General features: G+C 38.4%; 1 protein-coding gene across 3 annotated transcripts in view; it reads left to right on the forward strand.

Annotated features, from left to right (window-relative positions):
- LOC136879258 (uncharacterized) overlaps nt 1-14,031 on the forward strand; it is a 673,981-nt gene extending 659,950 nt beyond the window's left edge. For all 3 annotated transcript variants that reach the window (XM_067153070.2, XM_067153071.2, XM_067153073.2), the window contains 2 exons: nt 10,384-10,606; nt 12,428-14,031. In XM_067153070.2, coding sequence (XP_067009171.1) covers nt 10,384-10,606; nt 12,428-12,595 — 391 coding nt within the window. In that variant the 3' untranslated portion in view covers nt 12,596-14,031. The remainder of the gene's footprint in view (nt 1-10,383; nt 10,607-12,427) is intronic.
- The last annotated feature ends 6,812 nt before the right edge of the window (nt 14,032-20,843 follow it).

Consider the following 20,843-nt stretch of genomic DNA (forward strand, 5'->3'; position numbering starts at 1 on the left):
TAGTGGGACTGTAGTCGTCAATCCACGTCCCCGAGGCCCCCTTTTAGTCGTCTCTTACGACAGCTAAGGGATACCATGGATGGAAGTGGGAATTCTCTGATCTACAAACTCTGGAAATGTGCCCGCATTTATGTCCTAAAATACCAATTTTTCTAATACTCATTTTACCGTCCAGGTTTGGTTTGTCCCCCCGGACTCAGTGAGGGATCCCACCTGTACCGCCACAAGGGCTGTGTTCTGGAGAGCGAATCATTTGGTCGGGGATAAAACTGGGGAGGAGAACCAGTACCATATCTATGATTTATATGCTTTTCCGTGTGGCGGAAAAGTTTTGTTTTATTAGGTACTCCGTTGATGATTATCCCCTGACATGAGTATGGTACTGGACTAAGTTGTGAGTGATGTCACTCTTACGTCGAATGTTAGCTCAAAGGTGGAGTTTGTCTAGAATTCTGCTTACGGATAGAAAGTGTGAAAACTTGCTTCCCAGAAAGAGTCGAAGTGTCCTGGCTCGAGTCCAGGGGAATTCCATTCCAGCAGACGACCTTGGTTGGCATGATGCTGGAGAAGAGTTCGTACGTCAGTTCTGCGCTGGACCGCCCACACTTGTTCAGTAACTGTATTACGAATACGTCACATGAGGGATTACCCAAGTTGTCTCGTGCACCGTCCTTACTACCAGCCACCACAGAGAATACATCCCTGCACATAGGGAGGGTCATGTGTTCGTAAAACAGGGCCAGTCCACAGTTTACACCCGCCACCTCGTCAGAGTGTGGAAAAGCAGCAGAAAAAAAGAAAACGGCGATGATGAAGAATTAGAAAGAGAAGATGATGATGATGATGATGATGATGATAAGAAGAAGAAGATCGCACGCAGCCTACAATGATTATTTCTTCATAAACGTATTATTTTTATCTTTTTAATGAGTAAAACCAAATCAAACTCCATGGCGCAACAGCCCCGAAGGGCTATGGCCTACCAAGCACCGCTGCTCAGCTTGAAGGGCTGCAGATTTATTAATAACAGTAAAAATGATTTTGGGTTTTAGCTTTTGTGTTAAGCTTCCTTGATCTAAAAGAAAGTATCGGGACATATTTCAGCAGAATTATACGTTAAAACTTCTGAATTGACTATAGTTAGTATTGGTTGTACTGTAAAATCGAAATTCTCGGAAAGTCCCCGAGCGAGCCAAGGTCAAATAGCGGATCCGAAGCGAAATAACATAAGTACGCAAGGATTAGTATTAATATTATTGATACTAGTGTTTTTATATTAAACGATCCATTCCATTTTAAAGGTTATTCAATGTTGATCGTTTTTCATAAAACTCTTCAGGATTTGTGCGTATAACGAACCGCTACGTCTCTCTTCCTGACACTGATCTGCTCCATCACTAGTGTTAGTGAACCTCGTTCAAGGCCAGCGGAAATTGTGAATTTAAAGCTGAGTCCTTCATCATTTTGCATTACGACTGCTTTTCATTCCCATAGATTGCATTCTTTATTCACAAGCAGTTGACTTGTTTTGAGGAGAACGATGGGTATCACTCTTCAAACAAGTCACACAATCATTAAGATATGTCGTACAGATACTAATTAATGCTACTTGCATCCTTTCAGATTGTTAATTTAAGGTTAGAACCAGCACTTGAGCCTTTAGTTTCTCTTCCGGAATTCAATGTAATCCACAGGCTCCTAAAACTCTGAAATTCAATCATATCAGACTTTATACCGCTCTTCGTATCTCAACTATTAGCCTTAAAATTTATGATGCCTATAAATCAGCTGTGAAGATCAAAGAAATAAGATGGTGAAATCTACTTGGACCTTGTTATTGAGTTAAACTGCCTACCTTTCTTTGTATCTTCAAGACTAAAGACCAGTTCTTGGTGTTATCAGCTACTTTGCATTAAATTTAATTTGCAATAAATTAAATTCGATATCACAATATCCACAGACTTCTCCCAAAGCTTTGGGCCAATTAGATAACAAATTATTTCGGCCCATTCTACAAACACACCACGATGTCACCTTTGCCGTACATTCGGGTAAAGTTATTTATTCATTTACTTACGTTTTTCTTGGAAAGTCTGTCCCCGTGCAGGCCCTAACGTTACCCCACTGCCACTGACATTCTTATTAAATGTCGTAACCAATCCAAATGCTTAACTTCTTTATCGGGGTAACAATTGATACATGTATCTCCTGTAAGGTTTTCCTCTCCAATATTCTGAGCGTTTTGTACCGTATACTCCTTTAGGTCTTATTATACTCTTGCATACCAGGATTTGAACACGCTGAGATATACAGGTGCGGCATAGGTCCGTTAACGAAAACTGCAGTCTTCGATCAGGATCATCCTTGTTTAGGGCGTGCAGGTCTGTAAAACGTCAGATGTAAGGTTTTTAACATTCCCCTTACACTTCTGTTAGAAGCCCTTCTTTCTGTTGTCCTGGGACATTGAATGAATGCCTGTGCAACGACCTGTAGATTTTCTTCTGGGCGGCCACTGTGTGGTAAGTCAGCTACAGAACCTATCTCATCGAACCTTTGATTTAATTTGTAGATAGTTTGCCTGCATAGTGGCTGAGTATGTGGGGACTTTTCAACGAAAGATTGTCTTATATCTTCATAATTTCGATCAGTTTGCCACCACTTCTGTAAAATAAACATACGCTGTTCTGTGGACAATTTTCAGTTCAACGGTTGTTGATAAGCTGCTTTTATGGCAGTTGGAATTTCATGACGAGTCATTTTTGTTTGAACCTACTGCAGTTGTGGCAACACTACGAACATTTCTACACTCTTATTAAAAATCTTAGTCGAAGTCGTCAGGGTTTAAACTCGGGATCCAGTGGATAGACTACTAACCCTCACTTCTACCCGGCTTCTAGGCTCATCATTTCAGGATCGAATTCCCGCGTGGCCGAGTGGCTTTTAAAGCATACTTAAATCCATAAGAGCCGCCTTGTTACATGTATTGACGCTTTAAACAGCCCCCTTTCAGGGCGAAATTCTGGCACTGTGACATCCTTTAAAATGTTTAGCAATAGAAAATAATGGAACTAATTCGTTAAACTCCTTCAACCGGATTACATCCCATAATTTCTCTCCAACTCTGTGTTTAATCTACTCTGTAGTATAGCCTTTCCCCGATCTGTCCCGTTATTTTCGACCACCTTGTGTGGGAAAGTACTAGAAATTGATGGCATAACTGTAGGATTATTTACTAATTATTTTTTAATGTTCTTATTTCGAACGTTCATCTGGAACAGATTCGTACCCAGCATACGATATAACAACGCACATAATTATTTATTACAGAAACTGACCCTCAATGGGCGTGCCGTAAGACACATTATAGGTTTCTCGCAATAAGAAATGTTTTTCAGGAGGAGGACTGACACTAATTTAATCAGAAAATATTTAAACCTCCAAAATCGTCGATAAGGAAATATAAATTTCCTCCAGATATCAATAATCGGCATTGCTTGAGTCCCTCTCGTACATAACTGTAAACGATGACAGATTTCACCCGATATTTTGATATTAATACTGTATACCTTATGGCTGGGCGTCATCCGAACATTTCTGAAACGCAACGCGACAAAAGGTGTGACGGATGTGTAACCATAGCAACCGTGCACGCAGTCTTGCAATGTATGGATGGATGATCAGACAATGTTACCTAGCAACCGTGCAGGCAGTGATGAAATGAAATGGCGTATGGTTTTTAGTGCCGCGAGTGTCCGAGGACAAGTTCGGCTCGTCAGATGCAGGTCTTTTTGATTTGACTCCCGTAGGCAACCTGCGCGTCATGATGAGGATGAAATGATGATGAAGACGACACATACACCCAGCCTCCGTGCCAGCGAAATTAACCAATTAAGGTTAAAATTCCCGACCCTGCCGGGAATCGAACCCGGGACCCCTGTGACCAAAGGCCAGCATGGTTAGTGTTACCCAGCAACCGTGCAGGCAGCGATGTAAGGTATGGATGGATGGTCAGACAATGTTACCTAGCACACACAGTGATGTAAGGTATGGATGGATGGTCAAACAATGTTACCTAGCACACACAGTGATGTAAGGTATGGATGGATGGTCAAACAATGTTACCTAGCACACACAATGATGTAAGGTATGGATGGATGGTCAAACAATGTTACCTAGCACACACAATGATGTAAGGTAAGGATGGATGGTCAAACAATGTTACGTAGCAACCGTGCAGACAGTGATGTAAGGTATGGGGTCAAACAATGTTACCTAGCAACCGTGCAGTGATGTAAGGTATGGGGTCAAACAATGTTACCTAGCAACCGTGCAGTGATGTAAGGTATGGGGTGAAACAATGTTACCTAGCAACCGTGCAGTGATGAAAGGTATGGAGTCAAACAATGTTACCTAGCAACCGTGCAGTGATGTAAGGTATGGGGTCAAACAATGTTACCTAGCAACCGTGCAGTGATGTAAGGTATGGGGTCAAACAATGTTACCTAGCAACCGTGCAGTGATGAAAGATATGGAGTCAAACAGTGTTACCTAGCAACCGTGCAGTGATGAAAGGTATGGAGTCAGACAATGTTACCTAGCAACCGTGCAGTGATGTAAGGTATGGGGTCAAACAATGTTACCTAGCAACCGTGCAGTGATGTAAGGTATGGGGTCAAACAATGTTACCTAGCACTCGTGCAGGCCGTGTATGTCTTATGGCTGGTTGTCATCTGAAATTAGCAATTTGACAGCCATTGATGGATGGCCATGACCGGGACACATATTTCTCAAAGGGAAAAGTGGTTTCTCTTTCCTTGGTGTATTGGTCTGTCCCTTATTCTAGCCGCATTGTCGGGTGACATCGCTCCTGAGGTCCGATAGTGAACTTCCTCGTATATCTCCGAGCAGCCTTCATAACGGAAAGCAATATGGCCTCGTATTGTATAAACCCTGCAGCTTGTCTTGTCCTCTTGTTCTCCGGCGCGGATGCTGCCCTTGAATACACAAGACAATGAATTCCCTTTTCTTTTTTCTTTTCCTGAAGATTTGAAAGCAACACTCAAGTCATGTCTGTTGTAGTATTATGCGCAGGAATACAGTTGGGCTGAAACGCCAGTCCCTTGTCTGTGCCGAAAGTAATCGTTGTCGAGCGGGTTGCGTTGTAACACATCGTTGCACTAAAATTGAAGAAAGCTGCGCGGTCTATTTTTTTGCTATCGGTTTTACGTCTCGCCGACTCAGAGCTGCCACAGCCCGGAACAGAATTTAGCTTCCATCCAAGTCTGAATCTCATGCACGGCTGTGACAGTTTGGGTGGTGCTGAGCACAAGTGTAATGAAAGGAGCTACTCTTAACCGTGCTGTAATAACACTGTCTGGTTTAATGAGGAAAGCAATGGTACTGCCCCACTCTGCATCGTGCCTAGTACACCTTCTTTTGGCGCCGATATCTGTTTTAGCGGTGTCCTTATAACTGCATAAACATTGAGGATCTAACCAACCTTTGGGCAAGAAGCGGTCGTGTCCTTAATGAAGGTGCCCGGTGTGAAAATGGGAGATCACGGTAGACGATCTTCAGTGCTGCCGATATTGGTATTCGAATCCACTATCTCCCGAATGCAGTCTAATAGCTACAGAGCTCGAATCGCGCAACCAACTGGACCGAATTTTCTTGGCAGTGTTAAGCTATGATGGTACTGTAGCCCACTGATGAGGCAGCGGTATTTTCGCAACATATGCTTTCTTGGTAGGTATACGTACAGTATATTGTAAGACTTGAATAAGTAGGGATCTATAAATAGCAATGATATTTAAGCTGTCACAGTAATTATTGTTATCGTGCTTGATACATTCTTCCCACGTTGGTGTTGGAAACATTTCTTTCGTCACTAGAAGAGGAGAATCATAGAACGAGTAGACAGTGCGAGGTGTAAGGAGGGGACTCTGACATAACAAGCCGCATTCAAGGAAAATCTCGTGACTGGCTGCCAGCCATTTTACACCACTCACTCGCACTTCAAGGAGATAACGCACAGGAAGTCCCGCTCTATACCAAGGCATCGGTCTGGAATAATCTACAAAGTTACAAAAAGGCAGAATACATTCTGAAACTGAAACCATTTTAATCTCACATTTGTTACCCCAAGAAGGCGAGTCTCAGGCAGCAGTAAGTATAGTATACTGACACGATAGAAATATCCCTGCTCTTTGAAAGGCATTTTAAAAGTTTTCACTCCTTCGAATCCGAAAATGTATTATATGTTTGTTTCTTCAACAGAAGTGTATTTAAATTGGCGACACCACTGGTCCCTGCTAACAGATCACATTATTAAATCTTCAGGTACAATTTTCTCGGAAAAGTCAGTAGCCTACTGTATACTCCTTTAATTGCCTAAAAGCTACAAGGTAGACCTGCAAAAAATATTTTCCCCTACCTCGAAATATTTGAGGAAAATATATTTTCTGTTTGGGAGCCGTTTTAATAGGATGAAATAATTTTTGGATGCATTTTATTGTAGGTAATAACTTGGTATTATTAGCTCGCACAAAAGTAATTATGCTCATACAGTAACATCTTCCGTAAAAATCGTCGAGTACCCGAAGTTGTGGCAGAAATTTTATTTTTTTAAATGTGATTTGTTGCTATTGGATCCCTGCTGATGAACGAAAAGAAACAAATACTTAATATTATGCCATTATTTTGTCCCGGTTGATTTTAAAACGCAAGTAAAGTTTATGAGATACAAACCTACGAAATGGGTCTTAAAACATGCATACACATTGAAAGGACTTAACAGACGTTATTATTATTATTATTATTATTATTATTATTATTATTATTATTATTATTATTATTATTATTATTATTATTATTACCGTACTATTATAGCTCTGTTAAATTATCGATCTATACCTAGTATAAGAAACCACACTTGAGGATCAATAGGCTTGACGTTACACTTAAACCAGTCAAAATACGAATCGAAGCAAACGACATACTGTATTATTAAATATGGATCTTATGATCGTATGATACGAGAGCTAGAGTTTTCTAGAATCTGGAAGTTCGCATTTCCATCTACTCTCGTGTATTACCTGGGTCTCGAGTCACGGCCGCTGTATTTCAATTGTTTTACATGGCGTTTGTCGACGTTTGAGGGCGAGCGCTTCTTTTACGACACAAAATTAGAGCAATTAATCCATCTTACTTAATCGTTGCTCTGAAGGACAAAGATTATCAGACAGCGTCGATAACACATTTCGCTCACAGAGCTGAACTGATCTCTTTAGCCCCCGCTATCGAGTAGAATGGGCCCTAGGTTACATGGACAGCTATTTCCTTCGAATACTGCTTTCAATTAAACTGAAGAACCATGCCTCTGACACATTCTTTGCCTTGAGATCCATAATGAGCCCTAGTTATCCTCTTAGAATTACCGTAACTATGATGTGAAATGTGCTTACAGAACGTGGCTTAACTTACTTCTGCATGTAGGCATTTGCATTCACACAATAATGTTCTCCAAGTTCGAAACCTCAAGACAAGTGTGTCACAAGTTTTGTTGATGTCTGGAAATAACCTACTCAGTTATAATACAATATTATTACGGCTGAAGTATGAGCATTGTCAATGCACAGGCTATATGCCGTAAGTAGACAATGTGTTGGTACTGCCAATAATTCAGGGAAATTAGTTTGAAGATGTTACAATCTATCCTATCTCTACATACAAATCCGGACTCGATGACGATGATTAATAGGTATTATTATTATTATTATTATTATTATTATTATTATTATTATTATTACAGCGAATTCTCCCAATATTGGAAGACGTTAAGCGAATAACTCAATCGGTTCTTTTGTGGGTTCTTCTTGTTGTTCCAATAGACTCATTCCTTCCGAGAAGGCTTGTTGACGTTCTTCCGACCACTTTGGTCTGTACTGTTTTTTGTTGTGGTTGCTCTCATATAGCTTTCCATTTATTTACTTCGTGTCTAAAGATGTCTCTTTCTAGAATGTCTTTTGAACTTATGTCTGCGTTTCTGAGGTCCTTTCGAAGTTCTTTAAGCCAGGATGTTCAGTTCTTAAGTGAAATTACATAATCTATTATCCTTTTTGTCAATCGATTTTCTGGTAATCTAGTGAGATGACCGAAGAATTTTATTCGTCTTTTCCTAATGCCAATTTCGTTGTTTGAGAACTTTTCTATTATTTTGATTGATTGTAACCTGTAACCGTCTTGGGTGTATTTTGCTCCTAAGGTTTTCCGAATGATCTTAATTTTTTTATTTTTCAAGTTCTTGTTTTCAGTTTTATTTTTATTATTATTTATGGTAACTAATTTAAAATCATGTTACTTTAATGTATCCGACAAAAGAAAAATAAAATAAAATGGGCCACTCAGGAGAAAGATAGAGCCAGCGAAACAGTAAACCTGGCTATACTCTTTCCCTATAGTACTGGTATGAGGGCACGGTTCGTATGTCCCAAAACGAAGTATACATTTTAACTGGCTTAATCTGTGAAAGTTCTCTTGAATGTTCGTTTATCGTTGAATTAAAACTGAAAACTGTTGGAGGACTGTATTTTCCTCTTTTTACATTTATTCCATGTACTGTACAGTTTATTCATGGTTTATTGAAACCAGCAAAAATACTAGTCCTGCCTCTTTTTCTCTTATTAATGTTAAGTGTCTAACGAGCGATAAGCCCCATAACATCGGTAATTTTTTTCATATTGAAAGTTATTGTGGCATGTAAGCTCATGACACACTGCCTTATGTAAACCAGCCCATTTCGTGACTTGAGGCTCCGGTAACTCCATGAAAAGAGTTTTAATAGCTCTGGCACACGATAATACCGTATCGTGACAGCCGTTCATTAAGATGATACTGAAATTCAGAAAGTGTTTCAATGCAGCGCTGTTATTAACAAAGCATTCAGCGTAACACATGTTACAATCCACGAACACGAATATCGTGTTGCTAATGACAGGCAATAATAATAATAATAATAATAATAATAATAATAATAATAATAATAATAATAATAATAATAATAAATCAAACAAAGTAAATAAATTGAAGAATAGTAAAGTTAGATTCCTACCAAAATGTGATAAAAGAGAAACAAGTAAAAGGGTATTCAGAAGAAGAACGACAACGAAGATCAGATAGAATGAAGAAATAATGTTAGATCAGAAAAAGATAAAAACATAAAATATCACAGAAGACCGGACAGAAATTGACTACAGTGGTCCAATGCGGCCGTAAAAGAATAATAATAATAATAATAATAATAATAATAATAATAATAATAATAATAATAATAATAATAATAATAATAATAATAAATATTCGTGCAAGATAATAATGGAAATAGCTATATAGTATAATTGTTATAATAAGATACATTTTTGTATACAATTTTCCAAGGCAAGGGGAAATTTAAGCACGCTTTCAAGTTTTAATAACGAAATAGACAGTAACAATTCGTTTCCACATTATTTGTGAAATAAATATTTTTTTTCATTGCTATAGAGAGTAATTTTATTTCTAAAGGGCTTTCATTTTTAAAGCAACTAGAAACGAAGGCAATTAAGGACGATCTTTACCTTAAACATAATTATAAATGCATTGCAATACTGTACAACTTTTCTAGTTAATGGCAAGTGTTGATTTTCGTAGATTACTGAGAAAGTACGTAAGACCGAGGATACATTTGAAAAACAAAACACTTGACAAAGTTGTCTTGGTATTTCCGCCGCGTTGGGTTTTTGTTCTCCTTCCAAAGACCAGCTGTGGGGATCATAGTTTGAATGCAACTACTTTCTGACGGAAACGACGCGCATTCCGTGGCAAGCGATTGGTGTAGATAAAGCCAGCTAGCCAATGAGCAAGAAGCGTCCGTGACGTCACGGCGTGGCTTTAAAACAGTGTGCAGTAAGCGAAGGTTGCTTAGAGCCATTCTCACCAGTGTGAGGTCGTGTGGGTAGGCCAGCGTGAGTCCACGGCGGGACATTAGCGCACGAAACCTCTCTTACCTGAAAGTGCTTTTGGTGCGTGTGCAAACTCCTCAGTGCTAAAGCGTTGTGTCTGTGATCTGTTTTAAAGTAACGAAACCAAAGAAACATTCGGCTGTGCAATAATAAGTGTGATGAATTGAATTGATCTGCCTCAATTATCCTTTATATTATAAAGGATCTCCGTAAGGTGCTTCTTTGGCACACTGTGGTGTATATATCCTAGAACTGTGGCTTCCAAAAGTGCTTCAAACATTAGCACTCTAGCAGAAAAACTTTTGTCTTTTTTGAAGAAAAAAAGACAGCACAACAAAATGGTTGGTACCAACGCTACTATAATCGCACTCCGTTTGGTCCGCAGTAAACTGAGGAAGAGGGATGACAACCAGAACAGCGATATTCATCCCCAGGATCTGGTTCCTGATGTGGTGCTCCAGACTACCACTACAACTACCACGGGGGTGACGATGACACAGCAAGGACAAGTCAACTTGGCGTCGGAGCAGACGCCTGGTGCAGTTCAACAACCACCCCAGTTCCTCTGGCAATACCCCGCACAATACTCGCTGTACGGCAACGACCAGGTAGATATGCAACACTAGACTAGTTTTGTGTGGCATGTTTATTCTGTGGTCGCATATAAGCAGCAGCGGGGTATGCTGTTAGGGCTGGGCAGAGACCGAGTTTGACCGGCATTGGCTGAGATCAAATACCTCGCTGCAAATGTTAAGGTGAGTACAAAAAATCTAATCGGTGGTCCGTGGTGACTAAACGGTAGCTGTGACGAGATGGTGCTCTGCATTTCCAAGGATTGATAAGGCAAGTCTTAAATTGGTTTTGGAGTGTAAGTGTAACCGTGGTAACGGAGAAAACGGGTGGCTTAGCAGTTGTTTTATTTTCGAAGTAGTATGTCAGATTGCCATTCAGAATTTTACAATCTTAAAATGTTGTGTAGACTTTATATATATTTTACCAGTTGTATTGGATGTGTTCATTGTCAAAGCAGAATGTCAGATTGTGGCTTAATTTTGAGGGGGGGGGGGGGATGTGCAAAATTGAAGAGTGCTGTGTGGACCTTGTTAATGATTGAGAGTTAAGGGTTAAAAATTAATATTAATTTTGTTAGGCCTAATTGGCTGTTGTAGATTTTGTAGTTTCAATTCAGCCACATTTGAAAGATTGACTTAAAGAAATGCCTTTCATGATGTATCGGATGATAATAATTGTTTTGTTTTCGAAACTATGAAGATCTCTGGGTTGTAAGAGAAGTACCATATATCTTAGAGTACATTTTCTTAACCAAAACGCTAGTAGTTTTACATTCAGTAATCATTAACACACTTCCCAGCTTGCTAAGTTACCTAATCGTACTGTAGGAACCGATATTACTTGGCTGGTACTGTTAAATGTGGGTTATGCTGGGGACTGGAGAAAGTTGTTCGCAGTGTTGTTTCAATGTCAGCGAGTGATGGGGATAACCTTAGAAGATAGTTATCGTAAACATGCATGTAATTTCGAGGCCGCAGTGCGAAGGAAATTCTGTTACAACACGAATGTATCAGTAGCAGGGTTTCTTCGGTCTAGTTTGTGAACGGATATGCTGAGCCATGTCTTCTGAAGTTACCGCGGGTTCCAGTAAACAAGATTTGGCTGCAGCGCAACTTACTACTGTACACCAAACTACTTCATGCGCGGTAGTAACATATTCCAGTTACGACATTCATTGGAAAATGGTTAAGTTTAATTTATCAATAATGTCTTTTAATTTTTTTTTTTAAATACAACTTTAGCAGTGTCGTAAGTCTATATTCGCCCTTCGTATTAAAAGCTTTCTTTTGTGAACAGGAGTGAATGACTAGTGGTATTGGTAGTGTTTTTAAAACTTCAATTATTGTTTGTCATTTTCTTAAAATGGTCTTTGGATTGATATGGTGTATATCAGTGGATGTAAAGCCACTTATGACTGAAAGTATAGTCTCGGGTGACGAGCCTGCAAGATAATGTGGTTTGAAATATGGCGCTTTTACACATAGCTCGAAGATTCGACCAGACTTCCATCTATTGGCAAAGTGTTGTACTACGTGATTTTTTTTTTTTTTGTTGTTGTTGTTAAAGTACAGTTTTGTTTTGAATTTAAAACACAATCCGTACTATAAATGATAAGTCTTGAAAGTATTTCAATTTAAATCTTTCATTGTTGACATTCTGCTTTTGTACTTGTTCCTTCTTTCTTATGATTAAATTCAGTTTTGTCAGGTACCGTAGTTAAGTAACTTACATTTCATTTTGCCACAGTGTTTTTTTTCTTTTTCCGAAGGTCAGCTGCACATATGATCTGTTGCAAATTGTCTGTAGTATGAATGCGTGAAAGACTAATATATATTTTTTTCTTTTCTTTTTCGTAGGATACGCTCGTACATCCACTACCTGCGGAAAGGCCGGGATTCTGTAGGGGTTTCCGCAAGAACTTGAGAGGGCGCTGGCGTCGACTCGTCAAGAGGAAACCGTCTCAAGAAGTTTACACGATACCTGCTGAGCTCAGAGATCAACTGAAACAAATCTATGTGTATTAGAAAGAACTCCAAAAGAACATTTGTACAAACACCTTTTGTCAGGTGCCATAGTTGTTAAGTAACTTGCATTTCATTTTGCCATCGTGCCTTTTTCGAAGGTCAACTGCAGTCCACATGATCTGTTACAAATTGTTTACTAAACATTGAGGGGAGCAACTCGCATATGTTCCAGAAAACTACTGCATAATTTTGTTTTCTTCACTACCTTGACTGGAAGTTATAAGGCTGGCAGTATATCTTCTACACACGGCCACTATCTTCCAGATAATGAAATTCATTAGATTTTACATCCCTGAATTTTTCATTACAAAAAAACTTCACACATTGATTTTAATGTCACTGTTGCAATAACCCTTCCGTAATGTAATTGTGATGGTGTCTTAGGAACGCTCCCTTTCGGGTTCAGAATAGCTCATGTGGAACATCAATTTACTGACGGGGAAAATTGTCAAGTAAAATTACTATTTTTGAGACTGAGCTAAATGTATATAAAACTCTTTGCACCTCGAGGCTGCGAATTGTTGTATTCCACGTAGTTTTAAAGAATCGGTTGTATTTACAAGAGCCGGCAGGCGAATCGTGTATGATATTATAATGTAAATATAATTTGTAGTATTACTATTCTGCAACTTTGATGTTCCATTGTTTAAAATGGCAATGGAACTAAAGTTGATGCGATAAGAATATCAACTGTAGTATTTTTCGGCTCATATTGAGCTCCACGGTTTTAAAAAGTTGATATTTCTTATGTGTTGTCCATGTGGCAGATAGATTTTAGACAATAATTTAGTGACAGTACCAGCATAGCAAACAGAGGGATGTGGAGTTAGCACTAGAAACAATGCAAATAATATAACTTGCTTATCTTCCAGAGTAATTTCATGCCCGTCCTTTTGAGGCTAAACTAATGACATGCTAGAAACTTTAAATGTAAAAAAAAAAATTAGTAACTAGTGAATTATTCTTTTAAAAAAATGTGAATTTGAACAAAGATTTAATTGTGAAGTTTTTCAGCTGATAAAAGTATTTCTGCTTGTGTTTCTCTAGCAAAGCGTGTACTGTTACTAAAGATAACTGTAAATAAGATAACTTAAACGTTTTTCAGGCGATAAATAAGTTTGACGAGAGCAACAGTATTGTTCCGACCTAGTCACGAAGGAAATTGTTCTGTTGTTCATTTAGGAAAAAAAAAAAAAGGCAGAGCTTGCAGAAAATGTCTTAATTATTCAAAATTCCTTAAATTTGTTTTGTAATTTGTTTCTTCGACTTTTGCTCTGACTTAATTTAAAAATCCAGATAATGTATGTGTTATGATCTGAAAGTATTCTTGCATAATTTTCATTACTGTAATCACTCATCTCATCTCATCACTTTTGAAACCATTCCATATTGATGTGAAAACTAGGAAAATAATAAAATGTAAAGATACTACTGTATTTATATTGTTGCTGTCATTTCCTGCTTTCCTTCTATTAGTTTTGTTAAATAGAACAGTATTGATCAGTTTGTCTTCATGTTGAAATTTTAACGGTTATGAAGTGAGAAGATGATTGCTGACCAGGATCCTTGTTCAGATGCTTCAAGCTAAATAATGTACAAATTGGTAAGTTATCATTATTCTGCAAGTGAATTAAAGCTCTACAGAGTATCTTATGTAGGTTTCATAGAAAGACCTTGCGATTTCTCTGCAGATTAATTACTATTCATCAGCTTTGTGATATTTTTGAAGTCATACGGTATGCAACATTTTGTAGACGAGGATGTTCTTCCTAAGTTTATATCTTCGGAAGTTTTCACTGGCTTTTTTATTTCAATCTTGCCACTGTTGCATATACAAATGAGTATCTTGGTTGCCTGTTGAAAATTATGTAATCAAATTCTACGGGTAGGTGCTGTAGTAGTGCATGGGTTTGAATCAAATGGAGGTTCTTCAGTGTGTTGAAACAAATTTAGTATGTTTTCCTTTTCAGGCATTTTCTAAACTGATTATACATGAAAATATTTCTAAATTTTATGTTGTGCTGATTTAGTTTCAATGGATTCAAAAACTTTAGTTATATAAGGAACAGGCTTTTTCGTAAATGTCGGTTTTCTGTAAAGTATGCACTTCTTAAATGTGCACATTACTTGAGGAAAAACCTTCAAATTACCATTTAGTTTCCTCACAGGTAAAGGATTTTCATCACAGAATTTTTCACAAATTTTGTTGTGTTTCTGGCTGAAAGAAATTTCTACTAAATTATTATTCTAGAGCTATTCAATAGATGACGCCTCTTTGTTTTGACTGTAAAGCAAATTGGGGTAGAAAATAATTAGTCTTAATGTTAAAGAAAGAAATCGCACACATAGGCTTATTGCATAACTCGCTGAACATTAGACAATTATGCACTGATAAAAATGCATGCAGCATATAAATACTGTAGATGACTTCACTACAGAAGTAAGCTGCCAGTGGTTGAGAGTGATGGACTACACGAGGCTTGTACCAGAGCAAAACAGAAGGAAAATGAAGGAAAGCAACAAAGCGATAGCTTCTGGGAGTTGTCAAATTTGGAGATAACTTAGAATAATGGCCTGCTGATATGCAAGCAAAAATTTCAGCAAGATTAATCTGCTGTAGCACATTGCACGTTAAGAAAACCATACTGTGCGTATGGACCTACAAGGAGTGAACACACCCGCCTCTGAAACGCCCATAATTCCTTGTGATTAAGGGATATTATACTGTACTTTGTAATGTATTATGAAAGGTACATAAAAAGAATGAGGCATTTTTGCCTGCAGGTTCTGGTTATTAAAATAACTACGAATTTACTTCTGAAAAATAAATTTTTATGTAGTGAGGAAGCACAGTGGCGGGAACAGCTATCACTTGGTTGCTTTCCTTCTGTGTTGCTCTGGTACAAGCCTCGTGTAGTCGTGAACCGCTGGCAGCTCACTTCTGTAGTGAAGTCTTCTGGGACTCTGGGTCGGGGGATAAAACTGGGGAGGATGACCAGTACCATGCCCAGACGGCCTCACCTGCTATGTTGAACAGGGGACTTGCGGGGTGATGGGAAGATTGGAAGGGATAGACAAGAAAGAGGGAACGAAGTGGCCGTGTCTTAAGTTAGGTATCATCCTGGCAATTGCCTGGAGAGCAAGTGGGAAAACACGGAAAACCACTTCTAGGATGGTTGAGGTGGGAATCAAGCCCCCCCCTCTACTCAGTTGACCTCCCGAGGCTGAGTGGACCCCGTTCCAGCCCTCGTACCACTTTTCAAATTTCGTGGCAGAGCCGGGAATCGAACCCGGGCCTCCGGGGGTGGCAGCTAATCACACTAACCACTACACTACAGAGGCAGACATACACAATATATACAAACATTAATGATCTCTTAAGACTAACATGCCAGGATAATAATTTAAAAAATGTGAACTAAACATAACTGGGTAACATAAGTTAATGGTGTTTTAACACATTAAACTTTTTTTTTTTTTTTTTTGTTGGTCCTATTCTATTTAATTTGAAAATATGTCCAAAACTAAAATGGATCTTCTTTCTCTATCGTAAGTCTTGGGTAAAGAGGATATTACACACCAGGGTTCATTTGACCCCCTATATCATACCATGTTCTTGACGTACCGTAACTAATATCAGGATGTGGTGTCAACAAGTGGGGTTTTTGAACTGATTGTTAATTGTAGGCTGGTCAAGATTGAAAATATAAATTTAAATTAATTGTGTTTTAACTTGGCAGTTCTATTCTATACTTAAAAATTGATCTTCTCTATCATAAGTCTTGAGGAAAGGAGGATATTGATACTGGGGCTTATTTGACCCACATATTTCATGTTCATGTTCTTGACGTAACTAATATTGAAATGTGTTGTCAAACACTAGTGGAGATTTAAAACCGATTGTTGTAAACAGACTGGTCAAGAACGTTGTTGTGAATGAAACTGTAAGCGTCTTGACTTCGGGTCTCGTGTAATGTCAAGGAATTGTCAAACCAAACCCCATAGCACTACAGCCCTTGAAGGGTCTTGGCCTACCAAGCGACCGCTGCTCAGCCCGAAGGCCTGCAGATTACGAGGTGTCGTGTGGTCAGCATGACGAATCCTCTTGGCCGTTATTCTTGGCTTTCTAGACCGGGGTCGTTACGTCACCGTCAGGTAGCTCCTCAATTCTAATCACGTAGGCTGGGTGGACCTTGAACCAGCCCTCAGGTCCAGGTAAAAATCCCTGACCTTAGCTGGGAATCAAACCCGGGACCTCTGGGTAAGAGGTAGGCACGCTACCCCTACACCACGGGGCCGGCGAGGAATTGTCAAGAGTACAATATTAAGCTGTTTCTTAGTTTTAGGCTGCTGCTTAATTGAGAAGGAACATCCTAGACACTTGATACAGTCTTGTATGAATATAATTCCCGTTGCTGTGTTACTTGGTCTTTGGAAGGGATCTTAAGATTATCTGTAATGAAGTAAAAACCGAGCTCGATAGCTGCAGTCGCTTAAGTGCGGCCAGTATCCAGTATTCGGGAGATTGTAGGTTCGAACCCCACTGTCGGCAGCCCTGAAAATGGTTTTCCGTGGTTTCCCATTTTCACACCAGGCAAATGCTGGGGCTGTACCTTAATTAAGGCCACGGCCGCTTCCTTCCTACTCCTAGCCCTTTCCTGTCGCATCGTCGCCATGAGACCTATCTGTGTCGGTGTGACGTAAAGCAAAAGAAGTAAAAAAAGGAATTTTAAATGAAGAATTAGGTCAGGTACATGTTTCACCCATTATTTTGGGCATCTTCAGCCTATTGACAACCTTTAGGTCAGGGTTTGGGACCTTTTTTAACCAATGTATACAATATATACAAACATTAATGATTTCTTAAGACTAACAAGTAAGTCATTTTACAGTTATGAGGTGTTAGTTTACTACATTTTGTCACAACGCATGCTCTTAATTCTTAATTTAAAATTTCTTTTTTTACTTCATTACAGATAATCTTAAGATCCCTCCCAAAGACCAAGTAACACATGAACGGGAATTATATTCATACAAGACTGTATCAAGTGTCTAGGATGTTCCTCCTCAATTAAGCAGCAGCCTAAAACTAAGAAACAGCTTAATATTGTACTCTTGACAATTCCTTGACGTTACATGAGACCCGAAGTCAAGACGCTTACAGTTTCATTCACAACGTTCTTGACCAGTCTATTTACAACAATCGGTTTTAAATCTCCACTAGTATTTGACAACACATTTCAATATTAGTTACGTCAAGAACATGAAAATGAAATATGTGGGTCAAATAAGCCCCAGTATCAATATCCTCCTTTCTGAAGACTTATGATAGAGAAGAAGATCCATTTTAAGTTAAATAGAATAGAACTGCCAAGTTAAAACACAGTTCATTTGAATTTATCAATCTTGACCAGCCTACAATTAACAATCGGTTCAAAAATCTCCACTTGTTGACAGCACATCCTGACATCAGTTACGGTACGTCAAGAACATGATATGATATAGGGGTCAAATGAATGTCGGTATGTAATATCCTCTTTACCCAAGACTTATGATAGAGAAAGAAGATCAATTTTAGTTTTGGACATATTTTCAAATTCGATAGAATACGACCGACAAAAAAAAATTTAATGTGTTAAATCGCCCATGAACTTATGTTACCCACAGTTATGTTTAGTTCACATTTTAAAAATTATTATCCTGGCATGTTAGTCTTAAGAGATCATTAATGTTTGTATATATTGTTTAAAAAAGGTCCCAAACCTTGACCTAAAGGTTGTCTACAGGCTGAAGATGCCCAAAATAATGGGTGAAACATGTACCTGACCTAATAAGTCTACATAAATTCATGTAGATTCAAACCACAATAAACGTGGAAAGTATTGAATAGGTGGTTTTTATTAAATTATCCTTGAAATCCTATGCCTAACGTTATCTTCAATAAGGAACAATAAGAGAGTTGTTAGTGCCTGCGAACACCTGTCATGTCGGAGAAACACTGACCCACAGCACGTGACAAGATGTATTAAGGATAAGAATTCTTTTATATAACTCGCAGTATTGAACCTTGCCAACGCTAGTTCTAAGTTAAAATATTTTGCAGGTGCAACAACGGAATGTACTTTTGACTACGGTAAATAATTACAGGATTTTTACTTTTGATTACATTCACTTATTTAGTACATAATGAATACAGTACTATGTACAATACGTTCAAAAAAATAATATTCCATATCGAAGTGCAAGAATCAGAAAAGAGCATTTGAAACACGGTGCAAGTCCTAGAGAGCCTGTGTAAGCACATAAATGCAATATAATTCATTGTCTGTTCTTCTCTGCAATTGCATTGCGATGGTCTTCCATCCCCATCTGAACAGGGTGGCTCCAAAACTACGTTGGCCAGTCTTGACTCTGTTTAGCATCTTCCATTGTCGTCTGGGAAGGAGAACTCCATCTGGGCGCTCGCAGGGATTTGTGATGATGGGGTAACGGGGATTGCTTTTGCCGTTGTTCTTTGCAGGCATCAAGATACATTGAAACAACTTTCCTGTAGATTAATTCCAGTACGCTATGAAGGGTGTTCGAATTTCAGTTGTTTAGCTGGGGAAGCTGCTGTCAGACTGGTTAAGGAGGTGAATATTGTTTCCTATTTTCTTTCCTAAGTTAAGCAACAAATGTGCATCTTAAGAATGGAGGTGGTATGTGACTAACGGTGGAAAGCCATAGTGTGTTCGCTGGTCAGATGCACCTGCTTGGTTCAGTGTGAGCACTTTTAAACTAGGTTGAGCAGCAGTATTCAGCAATTGAATAAGAAATTGCAAGTGTGGTGAATCTCTGGACATGGGCATTAGCACTCCAAGAGGTACCTGCCAGCTTTTGATCTTGGCTGACACATTAGGGAGGTAATTCTTGTAGGTCAAGGATCTGTCCAGGGTACTCCTAGGTATTTTGGGTTATTACAGCATTGCAGATTATCGTTTGTACTCGGCAATTCTTTCATTAAAATCTGGGTTTCGACGGATGAATGAACACTGTCGTCTGGTATTGTGCATGAAGTTTGAGAATGGCTTGTGGTTCGTGAATCAGTAAATGCCCACGATGCTGTACATGATAATTGTTTGTGGCATAATTCTGTAATGAGCTATTACATCCGCTGCGTGGATCATGGTCTACAGATAAATTTGTATATTGAATTGATTCATATTCTAAAAGAGGAAGTCGTGGTCTATCGTAGAACAAATGACCCTGAACAGTTTTGAATTATCTCTCCTGGAATGCATTGCAAACAAATTACGCATTCGGCATTATTCACTTCAATTAGACTGTATTTGTCTCCATTATGGCCGTTTTGGGATCCAAGTTACGATTACGACAGCTGTTGGAAGTAGGGTATGGTCACGTTGGACGGTATTATTAAATGTTTCTTTAGCTTGCAAAAGTTGTATAGATCTGAAGCAAAACTTCAACTGTAATGTATACTGTTCAATTATAGTTGTTGGACAGTCATTTGTTCTGTGATAGAGCACAGAAAACTTCTGTTTTAGAATATGCTTCAATTCAATATAGGCCCTACAAATTTATCTGTAGTATATTATACTATATTATTGACTAGGCGGATTATCCATCCCTCTATTTACTGAGATTATGTCAATATGGACCCAATACTGGCCATTGTGGTCAAGATTATTAATGATTCTATCATTACCTCATGCTTTTATATAATGCGACTACTTAATCATATCATTAAAATTTAAGAATTTCATTTTTAAGTCCATATTGAACAGAGAATAATAGATAAGTAAAATTAAAAATCTGCCTTTTCAATACCTACTAATATTAAACTAAAGTTATAACATTTACTTGGAACTAGTTTTGACGCTGATGAGTGTCATCTTCAGCTAAATATGACAACAGGCAATCGTAAATAAACATATGATCATTATATCAATGCACATATAAACACTCTTAATATAGGACTTATGATGCCCCTAAAAGTATCTGGAGAAAACTTCAAATAATCACAATTTCAAAATCTTGAAGTCACAATTAGAACGACACTTAACACAACATAATTTTCACTCAAGTTAGAACTTTGAAAGTATGAGTTTGACTTAGAACTGTAAGATTCCCAAATAAATAAAAAGTCTTGTCATAAATGAAATGTTATACAAAGGTCGGACCACATATAGAGTTTCTCTGTAAATATGACAGTCCCAATTAGAACGATACTTTAACATAACATAATTAT

This window comes from Anabrus simplex, chromosome 8 (assembly GCF_040414725.1).
Source record: "Anabrus simplex isolate iqAnaSimp1 chromosome 8, ASM4041472v1, whole genome shotgun sequence".
NCBI lineage: Eukaryota > Metazoa > Arthropoda > Insecta > Orthoptera > Tettigoniidae > Anabrus > Anabrus simplex.